General features: G+C 42.7%; 1 protein-coding gene across 1 annotated transcript; it reads left to right on the plus strand.

The window, feature by feature from the left end:
• The first annotated feature begins 3,784 nt into the window (after positions 1-3,784).
• On the plus strand, positions 3,785-17,596 carry LOC143277033 (ubiquinol-cytochrome-c reductase complex assembly factor 1-like). Its single transcript, XM_076581758.1, has 8 exons — positions 3,785-4,323; positions 5,477-5,614; positions 6,846-6,918; positions 7,556-7,613; positions 10,666-10,774; positions 12,783-12,866; positions 15,675-15,791; positions 17,418-17,596. The coding sequence occupies exons 1-8, from the start codon at positions 4,201-4,203 to the stop codon at positions 17,559-17,561; spliced, it is 846 nt and encodes a 281-aa protein (XP_076437873.1). The 5' UTR covers positions 3,785-4,200; the 3' UTR covers positions 17,562-17,596.
• The last annotated feature ends 355 nt before the right edge of the window (positions 17,597-17,951 follow it).

Raw genomic sequence — 17,951 nt, forward strand, 5'->3', positions numbered from 1 at the left:
GCCACCGGTTGAGCGGTGCGTAAACACTTTGAGCGTGCAGAGTCTCAACCTGGCCTGTCAGGGCAGAAATCAGGGACAAAACGTTTGAGAAAACAACTGTACACAACGCAGCAAGTAATTGATATGCTTGATGATTTATCTGAAGTAGAGTATGACAGTGAGGTGGAATTCGAATTGGCTGATTTTACTACAGTGATGTTGAAAATGAATCTGAGAATGCAGAATCAGTTGATCATAGGAGGCATGTCAGGTTGAGACTCTGCACGCTTCATGGTAGAAATCGATCCTTTTTATCCAAAGCACATGCACAAAACACAGTGAAAAGGCGCGGCAATGTTGGTACTATGTTCGCTGACGTCAGAATATTACGGTTTTTCTGATTGGCTCTTCAGTATAAGTCAACCAATAGCAAAACACGACACAAGTGTTTACGCACCGCTCAACGAGTGGCCAGGCAATATGCCACCCATCCCCACCACCGGTAAAGTGGTGGTCAGGGCTCAAAGGATTAACGTAGGTGTCTTTGGGATTGAGCTCTTATACAGACCAGTATACAAGGTGTTTTTTGATTGATTGATGTGGATACTTATATATCATCTATCTTCGGTAGGAGACCAAGCTCTAAGCGCTTTTACAAAGACGGGGTCATTTGCACAGCAGGTTGCCTACCTGGGTAGAGCCAACTGACGGCTGCCACTGGGCGCTCATCATTCGTTTCCTGTGTCATTCAATCAGATTTCAGGCACGCACACATACACACTCAGACAGACGTGTAACATTTTACGTGTATGACCGTTTCTGTTCTATTTACCCTGCCATGTAGGCATCCATACTCTGTTTTCGGGGGTGTGCATGCTGGATATGTTCTTGTTTCCATAACCCACCAAACGCTGACATGGATTACAGGAGCATGTGTGCACATGTGTGAGTGTATGTGGTGTGTGTGTGAGTATGTGTATGTGTGTGTGTGTGCGCACACGTGTGCGTGTGTGTGTGTGTGGGGAGGGGTGTGTGTGTGTGTGTGTGTGTGTGTGTGTGGGGGGGGGTGATGGTGGTCACACTTTAAAGTATCAAGGTTGGATACCTGGTTATTTATATACATTGTAGATATATATTCTATATCCACCTATCTATCTATCTGTCTATCTATGTATCTATCTTGTCTGTCTGTCTATCTATGTGTGTGTTTTATGTATGTGTGTGTGTGTGTGTGTTTGCATGTGCACACTCTTGTACATGCATTCCTTTGTGCACATTACTCAGACTTTGTGTCCCTGTGATGAGCCTCTCACCGTGAAACACGTGCTCCTTGACTGTTGGGATCTGCATGACGTTAGACACAGACATTACACGGCCGTTTCTTTGAAGACCTTGTTTCGTGATGTCCCTCCGTGGGCGCTGATGGACTTCTTAAAAGAAGTGAATATTTGTAACCAGATTTGAAGGTTTTAAACTATGGAAGTTTTTTTTTTAAACTTTGAGTGGAAAGTTTGAAGTGGTGACTCGTTTTGATTGTTTGTTTTTTTATCCTTGTAGTAGGTATTAACGCGGCGATAGCCTTGAGATGGCCTTAGTGGTCGGCGAGGCTCTAAGCACCATAATTTCATTTTCATTTCCCTGTGTGCCCATATTCATGTGAGTGCAGGTATGTTTTTTTGTGTGTGTGCAAGTGCCGGAACGTGCCGGAAGTTTTAGGGTTTCAGAAATTGGTTGAAAGTCTGAAGAATATGTCTGTACAGGAACACTTATTTCTGTCTGGTACAGACACTCCTGCTCAGGAAATGTGCGTATAATGGTCCAGTGTTATTATGTGTGGAACGATCATGACACAGTTTTGTCCAAGACAAAAAAAAAAAAAAAAAAAAAAAAATCATTTAATTGCTAGTCAGGTCTTTTTTCTTTTCTTTTTTTTTTAATATTCTTATTTCTCATTCATTGTTATATTATATATGTGTTTGTTCATTCTGGGCAGTTTTTTATAAACATGTATGTCTCGGAAAACTTTTGGCATGTATGTGATGTTGTCACAGTTGCGTTTAAAAGACCCAGTAATGTGTTTGGATTGAAAATGCATGCATGTCCCCATGCACGACTAAATTATGCAAAAATGACATTGTCACGAAAGTGCCTTGTAAATCTCCTGGCAAAGAAAGGAAGACTGTCTGTCAGTGCAAGATCAACTTTTTTTTTTGTTGTTTCTTTTTTTTTTTCTTTTTTGTCTCAAAATTCTTATTCAGACAAAGGTTTACAGATACAAAATTCTTCTTCTGCGTTCACTCGTATGCACACGAGTGGGCTTTTACGTATATGACTGTTTTTACCCCGGCATGTAGGCAGCCATACTCCGTTTTCGGGGGTGTGCATGCTGGGTTTGTTCTTGTTTCCATAACCCACCGAACGCTGACATGGATTACAGGATCTTTAACGTGCGTATTTGATCTTCTGCTTGCATATGCACACGAAGGGGGTTCAGGCACTAGCAGGTCTGCACATATGTTGACCTGGGAGATCGTAAAAATCTCCACCCTTTACCCACCAGGCACCGTCACCATGATTCGAACCCGGGACCCTCAGATTGAAAGTCCAACGCTTTAACCACTTGGCTATTGCGCCCGTCAGATGCAAAATTTATATAGGTTGTGTACCTCAGGAGGTTAAGATGAAATGATGATGTTCTAGATACTGACAATTCAATGACTCGATGTAGGCAGAACAATACATATTCAAGCACATTAATTTCATGATGACTTTGTACTGCTTAGTCTTATACAAATCATATATATATTGTGCAAGCAGAAGATCAAATACGCATGTTAAAGATCCTGTAATCCATGTCAGCGTTCGGTGGGTTATGGAAACAAGAACATACCCAGCATGCACACCCCCGAAAACGGAGTATGGCTGCCTACATGGCGGGGCAAAAACGGTCATACACGTAAAAGCCCACTCGTGTGCATACGAGTGAACGCAGAAGAAGAAGAAGTTGTGAGTTTGTGGAGGAAAGGGGGTGGGGTGGGGTGGGGGTTAAACTTTGCTGCTGTTGTCAGTGCATTGGTGACTGTGAATATATAAACATATGAATAAAGAACACAAAGGTATACTCGTGTGTATGTGTGGCTGTGTATGTGTGTGTGTGTGTGAATCCAAATCCATGATTTTTTTTTTTTTTTTTTTAGTACAGAGTACAACACCAGCACACCATCAAAAAAACAACAACAAAACAACAACAAAAAAAGACAGAGAGAGAGGAATCAGTTACAAATTCAACTTAAAAAGAAGAATGAGATCAAGCTATAACCAATCAAACAATAATTATTGGCATCATGTCCTGACCAATAACATGCTGACCATCTCAAAGTGAAGCAAGCTGTCACACCAACTAAAAGAAGCAGCATTTACTTATTATTCATTAATTAAAAAAATATATATATATTCAACTGGATGATGCGTCGTATTTCTGAACCTTGGTTGTTGTTGGTTTTTTTTGTTTGTTTTTTTTGTTTGTTTTTTCAGAAGTTTTGAGAGATAAAAATAATGGGTGACTGCGTATGGAGAATAAATGTGTGGGTGATAGAGAGGGGAAAGAATCATTAGAGAGCAACGATGAAGAATGCACGCATTGTTTCCCTTGAAAGCAAGTGTTTCTCATTGGATAGCACTGTTGCCTGTGTGAGTTGTTCTCAAGCCGTGCACAGAATTTCAGTTGTGCAGCATTTCGTGTGCAGCCGGCAGAATTAAGCTGTCACTGTTTATTGAAACATTGTATCAGAATGTTAGCATTTTAGCCTTTGAGTCCTTGTTCAACAAACTGAGGCACCAGATCTCTTTTTTTTTTCCTCAAGTTTTTCTCGTTATTTTGTTGGTTTTTTTCCCCTCATCTTCTTCAGTTCTTATTAAATCTGCGGGGCATCCGAAGCCAAGCAGCAGTTAGTTTTTTTGTTTGAGTGAGGTCCATTCACACATAAAACTCCATGCAGCAGCATTCACTGAAAGTATTGGGGAGCTGCTATGTTCTAAAGCAAAATGCGTTTCGGGTATTTTCCGAGAGCACTTTTCATTTTGTTAGCTTTTGTACCTTTCCTCGTGTGAGAGCTGTGGAAGCAAGTGTGACTTTGCTCCGTTGTGTAATTTGCAGTGTTACAAAAACAAGGTGAACCAGAACGAATTTGTTAGGCTAGTGCCTTTAGACTGCTTCTGAAAATGAATTCTGCTCCACTGTTATCGCTCCTGCTGCGTGGTAGCTGTCAGCTTGGACGGGCAACAAGTTGCCGGCAGTGTTTGCTCTCAAGAAGTCGTCTGCTATCGCAACCTTCGCAGGCATCGGTAAATTTTGTGTTTTTTGTTTTGTTTTGGGTCATGTTTGTGACTCTGTGTGTGTGTGTGTGTGTGTGTGTCCATTTTTCTGTTGGTAAAGTGTTTATCAGTCCTCCTCAGTCTTGTACATGGTCGCCAGGAGCCTTTGGTCGAACAGTTGTAGGATTTTTTTTTCCTTTTCAAAGAAAGAAGAAAATGTGCTTTGAAAGTCGTGTATAGATTGGTGTAAGTGCGCAGTAGCTGAAAGTGGATATTTTCCCAATCACACTTAACAGCTTATTGCATATGTTTTTCATCATCCACGTAAGAATTTCATGTGCAACCAAAGGAAACAGGCTATACATGGCTGACTCTCATTCATTATTCCTTATCCGAATGATTCAGCTCATGTAGAGAGTGAGAACTATTTCATAGATGTTTTTCATAAGTTGTGTTTGGCGTTGAGAGAGTGGGTGTGAATGTGTGTATGCAGCACATTTCTTCTTCTTGTTCCATTAATGCTCAGCGGTCATAAGTTTGACCATTACTAGCATTTTTATGCGTGCTGGGTATTTTGTCTCCATAACCCACCGAATGCTGACATGGGTTACGGGATCTTTAACGTGCGTATTTGATCTTCTGCGTGCAAAAACACACAAAGGGGGTTCAGGCACTAGCAGGTCTGTACATATGTTGACCTGGGAGATCGGAAAAATCTCCACCCTTTACCCGCCAGGCGCTGTTACCGTGATTCGAACCCAGGACCCTCAGATTGAAAGTCCAATGTCTAAACCACTTGGCTATTGCGCCCAGGTCAACATATGTGCAGACCTGCTAGTGCCTGAACCCCCTTCGTGTGTATATGCAAGCAGAAGATCAAATACGCACGTTAAAGATCCTGTAATCCATGTCAGCGTTCGGTGGGTTATGGAAACAAGAACATACCCAGCATGCACACCCCCGAAAACGGAGTATGGCTGCCTACATGGCGGGGTAAAAATGGTCATACACGTAACAGCCCACTTGTGTGCATACAAGTGAACGTGGGAGTTGCAGCCCACAAAGAAGAAGAAGAGTGAGCCAAAAGATGATTTTCTGGTTTTGGTTGAAGGAGACAATACAGTATTATTTTGAATTGCATTACATTGAATTGAATCCTAGCTTTGAAACCTGTGTGTTGCAGTTGTCTCCCTTCTTCACATGGAGCCAGAGGAGGGCGCAGGCAGCGGAAGGGGAGGGGTCAGGGGGGGGAGGGGGAGGACTGCTGAGCAAGATCAAGTTTGACCTGGGCTTCATCAGGGGTCTCAAGTACCCTAAATCTGTGAGTGGTTGACATAGGGTGTGTGTGTACGTACGTGCGTGTGTGTGTGTGTGTGTTTGCCATTCATACATGTATACATTTTAATGCATAGACCTGTAAAAAACCCAAAAAAAACCCAGTGCGCATGCAGAGGCATGACACAAAGGTGTGGTATTGCAGACACTGACTGGAATTATTTTTATATATATGTGCGTTCACGTATGAAAATTTTCAGAGCAAACCGATAGGCCTAGTTTGCATCAGTTTGACATGGTACAGTATATGACACCAAACATGGAGTATAATACAAACTCCTCCTTTCACACACATGAACACTTACAGTTACACATGTCCGCACCCACACACACACACACACACACACACACACACACACACACACACACATACATATAAGAATGCATAAGCAGACATACATGTGCACACCCACCTAGAATTATTAGAAATATTACATCATTATATAATACTGTGTCTCACGGCAGGATAATAATAAATGTTGTGCCTAATTGTTGATTGTCGTATAGAAACATCTAGGGCACATTTTAAGGGGGGAAGGATGGGGTTGGTGGGGGAAGAGGGACTGTGTCACTGTGTGTGTGTGTGTGTGTGTATTCTCGGCATAAAGTGGCAAGAGAAGATCCCTGACACAGAGGTTGTCACTAGTGCAAACTTGCCCAGCATCTACACCATCTTGATGCAGGCCCAGATGCGCTGGGCAGGCCATGTAGTTCGCATGGGAGACCACCGGCTCCCCAAGAAACTGCTGTACGGCAAACTCCAACATGGCAACCGCTCCCATGGAGGCCAAAAGAAGCGCTTCAAAGACACTCTGAAAGCTTCTCTGAAGGCCTTCAACATCAGCCACGACGCGTGGGAGCTGAATGCAATGGACAGACCAAAGTGGCGTTCAGCTGTCCACAAAGGCGCCAAATCCTGTGAGGCCAACAGAATCGCTGCAGCAGAGCAACGCAGACAGGCCAGGAAAAGCAGTGCCAGCAAGTCCCTGACAGCCGCCACCATCCCCTGTCCACACTGCGTCAGACCTTCCGGGCGCGGATTGGCCTGACCAGTCATTTGCGCACCCACAGAGCCCAACCCACCCACCCCCAGGATGACTAGATGGTCCTCGTCGATCCCGATGGACAAACCACACATTCATGTGTACTAACCCTTTGTGATCATTATAAGCATGAAATGTTAGTCACTGTTCTTATTGACACTGTTTTGTTAACAGGTGTTAACTCTTGCCGGATTTCGAATGCACATTTGTTGTACTGAAATGATCGACCATCAGCAGTTTTTCAAAGGTATTGACTCTTCATGACATTCTATATTTAAAAAAAAAAATTCTCCCCCTCTCTCTCTCTCCCTCTCTCCCATACACCCTCTCTCTCCATCTCCCTTTCTCCTCATCTCTGTCTCTCCCTCTGTCTCTCTCTGATCTCTCTGTCCTGGGATATCACTTGTGAGAATAATTGAGCATGGATTATAGTGTCACAGTGTGTGTGTGTGTGTGGTGCGTGCATGTGTACATAACTACATGCATGTATATGAATGTGTATTGTGTGTGCGTGTGTTTATGTAAGTTTGTGCCTGCCTATGCGTGTGTATGTGTTAGGGTAGCTGTTAGATACAGATGTATGTTAAAATGTATGTGTGTGCGTGTGTGTGTGTGTTGTGTGTAGTCACATTTTGGTGTGTGTATGTAACATTGATAAAATGTTTTATGTTAACAAAAGCGTTTTTGTAAAGCACCTAGAGCAGAGTTCTGGATAGTGTGCTATATAAGTATCCATTATTATTATTATATAATGTGAATGAGGGCATTTTTAAGAAAGAAAATGTTACTTTGCAGATGTCATTGATGTATGTTTCATCTAAGCTTTGTAATCAATAACGCTTTGTTAAAATGTTATTTATGAAGTGTGCTTTTTTTTTTTCCAGAGTTTGATCTTCCAGACACTTTCAACTCCTGGTTCCTGGTCACCAACTTACATGTCTGGTAATTTTAATTTTGGTGTCATACACTGTACCATGTCAGACTGATGCAAACCAGGCCTATCGGTTTGCTCTGCTTGGCCAGATTTCGTGCAGCCAACAGTGAAAACACGAGCCGTCTTGCCCCAGTCCGCTCTTAGCCAGTCAAACGCCTCTAAAAGCTATAAGCGCTGAATCATTCCTTTGGCCAAGGCTCTCCACGCCATCTTGTTAGGTGTATGCTGTGTCTCGTCTGACGGTTTTTTTTTGGCTATTAAGCGTGTTCATTTGGCCTTATTTTGCTGCATGCGGCTTGTCTGTATTGTATTCTTACATTCTGTGTACTCGGTTCGACTCGGCCCCCTCGATTCGTTCGTTTTTCTCTACCTCTAAGTCGATCCTGTCTTTCCTTTCTCTGTTGGGGGTCGGATTTTCGCTGGGTAATATTAGTAATAATGATAATTTTAATAAACATAATAATGATAATAAGATTGATAATAGATGTAAACAGAATGATAGTGATGATGATAATGACTATGATGATGATGATGATGATACTAATAAAGATATTACTTTAAGAAGAACGATAATGATGGTAATGACTATGATGTCATAACAGTGATGATAATATATGATGATGGAGTCTCCTGTCAGACCCATGGATGAGTAGGCAGGCAGGCTTATCTGTCGGTGTGTGTCCTCATAGTATATGATAATGGTTATGTATATCACACAGTGCAGGCGAAGCTGACCACTTAAGGCCAGACACGGTAGTACAAAAACGTATAAAATAAACTTGAAGTTTATGGCTTTCTGTGACATGGTATGCAAAGATATTGGACTAAACATGTCTAAAAAGGTCATTTTGTGCAATTTGTCACGAAGGTTTCCATGGAAACGAATCCAAAATGGCCGACAAAAAAAGTAAAAGCTTAGAACTTCGGTACCTTTATAGATATGTTATTTCTGTTTGTTTTGTTTGATTTTATTTGTATTTGTTCTTTATTATAGTGCAGTGGTATTTTGGAATTTGAATAAATACAATTTTTTGTTGTTGTTGTTGTTGTTGAAATGTGTATAAATTTCTTGACATAATTTTTTTCAAATGAGTGTATATTCATTCTTTTACTGGTATTATACAAACCACCACACTATAATAAAGTGCATACATAAAGTAAGAAAGTACTAAGTTTGAACATGCTATCTTTTAAAGTTTTTGAGCATCAGCATTTTGGAAAATGGTATTACGAAGACAAAACACAAAACTGAGAAAACAGGAAAAGAAAGAGATGTGCTATACTCACAAGAAATCACACATGTTGATGCAGTTTGAAGTTTTATTTAAGTGAATATAGTACCCAGGTGAAATGGACTATATAGATTAGATGTTGAAGAAGCAAATTATGGGAAAAAACGAAAATCACAAAAAAAATCATGATTTTGGTCAAAATTTCACTACCGTGTCTGGCCTTAAGACTAGAGACGTGCACACACTATTTAAGCACACTGTTACTCTGAGATACTTATGTATGTGGAGTTATGGCCTAGAGGTAACACGTTCGCCTAGGAAGGAAGAGAATCTGAGCACGCTGGTTCGAATCGCGTCTCAGCCGCCGATATTTTCTCCGCCTCCACTAGACATTAAGTGGTGGTCTGGACGCTTAGTCATTCGGATGAGACGATAAACTGAGGTCCCGTGTGCAGCATGCACTTAGCGCACGTAAAAGAAACCACGGCAACAAAAGGGTTGTTCCTGGCAAAATTCTGTAGAAAAATCCACTTCGATAGGAAAAAAATAACTGCACGCAGGGAAAAAAAAACCCCAGCAATAAAAAGGGTGGCACTGTAGTGTAGCAACGCGCTCTCCCTTGGGGAGAGCAGCCCAAATTTCACACAGAGAAATCTGTTGTGATAAAAAGAAATACAAATACAAAATACAGATATGCACATATGCAGGCACACACACACATGCACAAACAAGTATTTCTTCAAAAAATAGTACTCCCATGACTTAAAAGTTTGCTCACACCCATGCCCCCCAACTCAAAATCTACATGCCCACAGACACGCACATTTCCACACACAAGTGATTATAAAGACAGTGTTTTTCTCGCCTTTACCCATGACTCGGAACCTAGACACACATGATTACACATTCCTATGCACAGTTTCAGTTTCAGTAGCTCAAGGAGGCGTCACTGCGTTCGGACAAATCCATATACGCTACACCACATCTGCCAAGCAGATGCCTGACCAGCAGCGTAACCCAACGCGTTTAGTCAGGCCTTGAGAGAGAAAAAAAAAAAAGAATAAATAAATGAATAGATAAATAAATAAATAATAATAATAATATAATTTAAAAATAAATAAATAAATAAATATATAATAATAATAATGAAAATAAAATAAGTAAATCCGTTGGGTGTAGGACTTTGATCCATGCGCAAATATGCACTAATTCCCACACAGTAGCATTCTTACCTGTACAATTGACTAAAATTTTACACACATGCGTACACACACACACACACACACACACTACAAACTTGAGACACTCACACTACACAAAACGCAGAACACATCACACACACACACACACACACTCTACACACACACTACAGACACATACAGACGCACTACACACTCTCTGTATTGGCAGAGAGAGACATCTTAACTCATGAGGTTTTTTAAGAATAAGAGAATAACTTTATTATCTCCATCTCGAGAAATTTGGTCAGGTGCATTATCACAACATGGACAAGTAAACAACATGGGGACCATAACTGTAAAAGTCAACAACAGTTTTACGAATATTACGAAGACACAAATGTAAAAAATATCACATACACCGTTTCATACATACATCCACACACTACAGGTAATAACTGGTATTCTTAATGTAAAAACAGAAAGAATTAAACATTATTTTGAATATAATTAAGCATAGCCTACTGTATTGCACATTGATTATAATAGACAGATAAGATAAGAATAAAGATAAATTGCGGAAAACCACAACCAGATAATCAGCACATACCCGCACCATGTGTGTGTGTGTGTGTGTGTGATTGAATTAGGTTATGCATGGTACGCCTTGCTGGGCTGGGGAAGGATGGACGTGTCCTGCGAAACTGTCTGGTGAAAGCCATGTGGGAGGACGTGGAGGCTCGTAGCAAACAGCTTGGGGTGAGTTTGGGAAGTTTTCTTATTTTTATTTTTATTTTTTTAATATTTTTTTGCTGGCCCATCATTTGCACCGTTTCAGTGGCATTACTCCCACGCCGCTCATTTAGAATCCCCCATACACGGCCACACCTGGTTTCGTCCGTCGCAGTTCCAGCGTCAGCAGTCCACAGGGATGTTAGGTCGCCAGGAGGCCACACACCAGAGGAGACCCTGCACTGCTGCTGAGTCACTTTGGTGGTGTTCAGTGGTGCCTGTTCTGTTTTAACGTACTTAGGACACCACCTACTAAGCCCCCCTACTAACGACAATAATAGCTTAGTCACGGAGCCAGACGGGAGTGAGCGTCCCTCCCAGAGTGGAGACCGCCACCACGTCCCTCAAACAACAGCCCCCCATGAATCTGCCGACACTGACAACATTGACAGGACTCACCCCAAGCACAGAAGTGGAGGGGTATCGAAACTTAGGTCACCATGAGAGCAGGGCATGAAAGGCATGGCAAACAAGGCTCGTAGCAAACAGTTTGGGGTGAGTTTGGGAAGTTTATAGAGCGTGTAGTGCGTTTTATGTGTCTGTAGTGTGTTTGTAGTGTGTGTGATGTTGTGTTGTGTGTTTTTGTGAAGTGTGTGTGTCTGTAGTTTGTTTGTAATGTGTGTGTGTGTGTGTGATGTTTTGTGTGTTTTGTGTAGTGTGTGTGTCTGTAGTGTGTTTGTCGTGTGAGTGTGTGTTTTAGTGTTTTGTGTAGTGCGAGTATCTGTAGTGTGTTTGTAGAGTGTGTGTGTGGTGGTGGTTGTGTTGTGTAGTGAGTGTCTACAGGCGTGTGGTGTGTTTTGTAGTTGTGTGTTTGTTTTACAGAAAGACGGGGATTTATTATGTCTTTTAAGTCGTGCATTTTTTTAAAATTCTGTTGTGAGAAATTGATAGAATAGTAGATATTAGAAACACATCTAGGTTTATGTGTGTGAATTTATTTGAACTTAGCCAGATTTTCTTTTTCAGGTAAAAGTTTTGTTCTTTTTTTTCTTTCTTGTTTTTGTCAGGTTCAGTAGGTTCTATATTCAGTTGTTGTTTTTCTCCAGCCCTGGCAAGGCCCTGTATGGTCTGCCGGGCTGTAAGCAGCAATGATGATGATCACATCAAGAGGAGTTAAGTTCTGGTGACCTCAATGATTTAGGCCTGATCAGTGACGATGACATTGATGATGGATGGATACTTATATATAGCGCCTGTCCGTGGTCGGTGACCAAGCTCTAAGCACATTACAAACACCGAGTCCTTTACACAACAGGCTGCCTACCTGGATTGAGCCCACTTACGGCTGCCGTTCCGGGCACTCATCTTCTGTTTCCTGTGTCGTCGTCTTCTTCTGCGTTTGTGGGCTGCAACTCCCACGTTCACTCGTATGCACACGAGTGGGCTTTTACGTGTATGACCGTTTTTTTTACCCCGCCATGTAGGCAGCCATACTCCGTTTCCGGGGGTGTGCATGCTGGGTATGTTCTTGTTTCCATAACCCGCCGAACGCTGACATGGATTACAGGATCTTTAACGTGCGTATTTGATCTTCTGCTTGCGTATACACACGAAGGGGGTTCAGGCACTAGCAGGTCTGCACATATGTTGACCTGGGAGATCGGAAAAATCTCCACCCTTTACCCACCAGGCGCCGTCACCGTGATTCGAACCCGGGACCCTCAGATTGAAAGTCCAACGCTTTAACCACTTGGCTGTTGCGCCCGTCTAAGCACATTACAAACACAGTCATTTAGACAACTGGCTGCCTACCTGGATTGAGCCGACTGATGGCTGCCGTTCGGGCACTCATCGTCTGTTTCCTGCGTCATTCAGTCAGGTTTCAGTCAAACACACAAACACTTTCAGACATGTAACATTTTACATGTATACTGTTTTATTTAGCCCGCCATGTAGGCATTATTATTATTATTATTTGAAAAGAGGTTCATGTGGGGACCTACATTAAACAACTGTGTGTGTTTGTTGTGTACAGGAGGCAGCCTCGTTGACAGCCAGAAAGGAGGGAATTCGTCAGCTGGTGGATGTCTTTCATGCCTCGCTGTTTGCCTACGATGAGGTATGGTTTGTTTTGTCTGCTGGTTGATTGGCTGGCTTATTTATTTATTTATGCATTAATTTATTTGTTTGTGTATGAATGTGTGTGTGTATGTATATATGTATGTCGTTCAGTTATTCATAGGTTTACTTTTTATTCTTTGTGTATCTTTTTGTGTGTGTGTGTGTGTTGTTGTTTTTTGTCTGTGTTCATGTATTTATATAAAAAAAAATTGGTTATTCATTTTTATTTATGTATCTATATCACTCGGGTTTTGGGGGTTTTTTTTTTGTGGTTTTTTTAGCCATGCTTATTTCTTACCAGAGCAACATTGGATTGGGTGTGTGGGGAAGTTACTGTGTGTTGTTGAGGTTATGGTGAGGGTTGGGAGTGTTATGTGGGTGACCGTACACCATTGACATTCTGATGGGAGTTTGTGATTCTGGAGTCCGTCGTAAGTTAATTTGTGTGTGTGTCGGCTTTTGCATGTATGACCGTTTATACTCCCGCCATGTGGGCAGTTATATACTGCGTTTTCGGTTGTTGCATTCTTGGTATGTTCTTGTTTCCATAACCCACCGAATGCTGACATGGATTACATGATCTTGAACCCTTTGAGCCCTGACCACCACTTTACCGGTGGTGGGGAGGGGTGGCATAATGCCTGGCCACCGGTTGAGCGGTGCGTAAACACTTGTCGTGTTTTGCTATTGGTTGACTTATATTGCAGAGCCAATCAGAAAAACCGTAATGTTCTGATGTCAGCAAACGTAGTACCAACATTGCCGCGCCTTTTCACTGTGTTTTGTGCATGTGCTTTGGATAAAAAAAGATCGATTTCTACCATGAAGCGTGCAGAGTCTCAACCTGACACGCCTCCTTTGATCAACTGATTCTGCATGCTCAGATTCATTATCAACATCACTATCTGTAGCAAAATCATCTGATTCGAATTCCACCTCACTATCACAGTAATCATTGCCATACTCTACTTCCAATAAATCATCAAGCATATCAATTACTTGCTGCGTTGTGTACAGTTGTTTTCTCGCACGTTTTGTCCCTGATTTCTGCCCTGACGGGCCAGGCCAGGTTGAGACTCTGCACGCTTCATGGTAGAAATTGATCTTTTTTATCCGGTGGCTGGGCATTGTCATTTTTCTCTGCCACCGGTAAAGCGGTGGTCAGGGCTCAAAGGGTTTAATACCAATTATTTGCACATTTTGGCTCAGGAGCTCAGGCAGAAGGGTTAAAATTGCTCAGGAACTCAGGGCTCAAAGGGTTAAGGTGCATATTTGACCTTATAGGCATACACACAAAAGAGGTTCAGGTGTTAGCAGGTCTGCACATGTGTTGAATAATAATAATAATAATAATAATGGTATTTATATAGCGCTGAATGTTGTGCAGAGACAAATCAAAGTGCTTTCGCACCAGTCATTCACACGCATGCATAACTCTAAAATTGTAGAAACTGAAGACAAGGAGGAGGCAGGGGAGGGAGGCTATTTTGGGAAGAGGTGGGTTTTAAGGCCAGACTTGAAAGAGTTGAGTGTTGACCCAGGAGATGGGAGAAATCTCCACACCAGGTGGTGTGACCAGGATTTGACCCTCGGATTGAAAGTCTATAGTTTTAACTACTCGGCTGTTGAACCTGTTTGTGGCCTCCTAAGTGCGTTGGGTTACGCTGCTGGTCAGGTATCTGCTTGGCAGATGTGGTGTAGCGTATATGGATTGGTCCGAGCGCAGTGACGCCTCCTTGAGCTACGGAAGCTGAAACTGAAACTGTGGGACTACGTTACTTTTGTCCAGCAAAAGAAAGTCCTCTGCCTTGGAGTACAAAAGCAGCTGGAGAAGCACTCTCACTAGAATCAGCTACGGATTGGTGAGGACAAACTGTCAGCTGCTGCAGCAGAAAAGCAAGCTCGCAGAAAAGGGACGGCAGCCAACAGACCAGCATCAGCTTACACATGTGATCGCTGCAACAGAGACTCTCTCGCATCGGTCTCTACAGTCACAGGTGACGCTGCTTGGTCCAAGCAGACAGCCCAGTTAGACATAAGGTTGGATATACTCTGTCCATGGTCAGCCATGACCGAAGGAGGCCTACTACTACTGATAGGATGCAAATTTGCCATATAATGGGCTCAAAGCACCTCACATGGAACAGTAGTGCATCATAACGTACCTCTGCCCATGAAAACAATCAAGATTCGGCAGTCAACATGGTTTTGTTTTTAGATATGGAAATGTTCTTTAAAAAAAAAAAAAAATCCATATTATTCCTAAAAAGAAGGGATGGCATCTGTTTGTGTCTGTGGAGTCAGGGTGTGACTGCTGACACCCACACATGATTGCCAACAGATGGAAACATTCCATAACTCACTCAGTACGGCCAGTCCTCTCTTCTCCTCTACACAGACCCCTCGGATGTCCAGTGGGTGTCTGAATGACCCAACCTTTAGCTTCTGTCGTCAGAATTGTGGTATTCTTTGTCAGCATTCACCTCTTCAGTGTAAGAGCCTTCCGCTTGTAATATTTTGATGGTGGTAGTTGGGGAGAAACGCTGTTCGTATGGAGAGAATTAAAAAAACAACAACAAAAACTGAGAAGAAGAAAACACCTGGCATCTCTTTATATCCATAGAGACCAGTCATATGACAAATGATGCTCGCATGTCTGATTGCAAACAGACGCAAACATTCCTATATATAAAAAAATAAAATTTAATCCAAATTATTCCTAAAAAAAAAAAAAAAAGGGTTGTCCTCTCATGGTGTCCATGGAGACGAGTCATGTGACTGATGACGCTGGCATGTCTGCCTGCAGGGACTTCTGGGAGACGACAAAACGCTGGCGGGAGCGGTGTGGAGGGTTTTCTTTGAGATGCGGCACGACGTAGACCCTGCCCACCTGGAGCTTGTGGTGGCCTACGTTCGTAAACAGGTGTGGTGTTTTTATGGTGTGTGGTGTGAGTTGTGAGGTGGTGTGTGGTGTGAGGTGGTGTGTGGTGTGAGTTGTGAGGTGGTGTTGTGTGGTGTTGTCAGGTGGCGTGTGGTGTTTGTGGTGTGTGGTGTTTTGTTGTTTGTGGTGTTGTGAGGTGTTTTGTTGTTTGTGGTGTTGTGAGGTGGTGTGTGGTGTTTTGTTGTGTGTGGTGTTGTGAGGTGGTGTGTGGTGTTTTGTAGTGGTGTGTGGTGTTGTGAGGTGGTGTGTGGTGTTTTGTTGTTTGTGGGGTGGTGTGTGGCGTGTGGTGTTGTGAGGTGGTGTGTGGCGTGTCGTGGTGTGTGGTGTTTTGTGGTGTGTGGTGTTGTGATGTTATTCTTTGTCTATGATCAGACTACAGGGTTTGCAGATGGTCAAAATGAAGTGATGAAACGGGATTCATAAAAAGTTGAGGACCATCTGGTGTGCTTGGTTGGTAATGATCAGAATACAGGGTGTGGAAAAAGTTGAGGACCACCTGGTGTGCTTGGTTGGTAATGATCAGAATACAGGGTGTGCAAAAAGTTGAGGACCATCTGGTGTGTTTGGTTGGTAATGATCAGAATACAGGGTGTGCAAATAGTTGAGGACCGTTTCAGCATCAAGGGGGAAGGTGGCAGAATGGTTTAGACGCTCGTCTTCCGATGCAGAGAATCTGTGAGGGTGTGGGTTCGAATCCCACTCTTGCCCTTTCTCCCAAGTTTGACTGGAAAATCAAACTGGATGCACTCTAAAGATCTTGTAATTCATGTTGGCGATAGGCGGGTTATGGAAACAAGAACATACCCAGAGCGCACTCCCGAAAATGGATTATTGCTGCCCGCATGGTGGGGTGAAACAAAATGATCATACACGTAAAATGTTAATGTCTGTGTGAGAGTGGGTGGGTGATTAAAGCCTCACTGAATGACACAAGAACTGAATGACGAGCATTGAGAGACAGCTGTTAGTTGGCTCTACCCAGGTAGGCAGCCTGTTGTACAAATGGCCCCGTGTTTGTAACGCGCTGAAAGCTTGGTCTCTGACCGAGGATAGAAGCTATATAAGTATCTAAGAAATAGTAAACAGTGGTAACTCTCTCCATTACACAAGGTACACAACTTCAAGTCAGTGCTGCTTACGCTACCGATTCAGCTAGCGCACAGGTAAATAAAAGGTACATTGGAACAAACCCAGACACGTCCTCAATAAGGAAGCGTTGGGCCTGTCCTTATCTGGTCATTTAACATGTGCACACAGCAGCAAAGACAGAAGAAATGTGCACACACAAATTAGCTTTTATTCAAGACTGGCATAGCCTCTTTAATCCTGTGTGCACGTCAAATGATCGTATAAGGACAGGCCCGGCGCTTCCTTTTTCAGGAAGTGTCTGGGTTTGTTCCAATGTACCTTTTATTTACCCGTGTGCTAGCTGAATTGGTAGCGTAAGCAGCACTGACTTGAAGTTGTGTACCTTGGGTAATGGAGAGAGTTACCACTCTTTACTGTTTGTTAATCATTTCATCTCCTGGCCTCATTCTTTGTTAATTTCCTATATAAGTATCGTTTTCTTATCATCAAAGTATATAGTCCTTTTATCTGTTCATGCAGGTGGCTCACATCGATCAGCAAGACGAGGCAGCCATTTTGGGGCGGGGCTTTGTCAGTTTCCTGCCAATCAGAGGAGACGCGTTAGACAAGGAGGCTGCGGAAAGACAGATGCTGACCGTTGGGCGCTTGAGAACCAGAATGTGAAAGTTTGTGAATGTCGGCTTGTCCTGTTTGTTTTTTTTTTTTGTGGGGGGGGGGGGGGGGGAAAGTATTGATGTTATATTTCCTGTAGGATGCTTGAGAATGAATGTCCCGTCTTTTTTTTTTGGGGGTGGGGGGGGGGGGGGGGTCGGTCGATGTTTGCTTTAGGTTTGAGAATGAGAAAGCTTATGTATGTCCAGTCTTTTAGGGGGGGGAGAGATAATTTTTATGTTGTAGGACTCCTGAGTTCCAGAATGTTATGTTCTGGTATGTCCCAACTTTTTTTGTTGGGGGGCGGGGGAGAGAATGCGTTGTTTCGTGTCGACGTTTGAGAACCAGAATGCGATAGTTCATTGATGTCCAGTCTTTAGGGGGATCCTTATGTTTGTGTGT

This window comes from Babylonia areolata, chromosome 33 (assembly GCF_041734735.1).
Source record: "Babylonia areolata isolate BAREFJ2019XMU chromosome 33, ASM4173473v1, whole genome shotgun sequence".
In the NCBI taxonomy this organism is placed as follows: domain Eukaryota; kingdom Metazoa; phylum Mollusca; class Gastropoda; order Neogastropoda; family Buccinidae; genus Babylonia; species Babylonia areolata.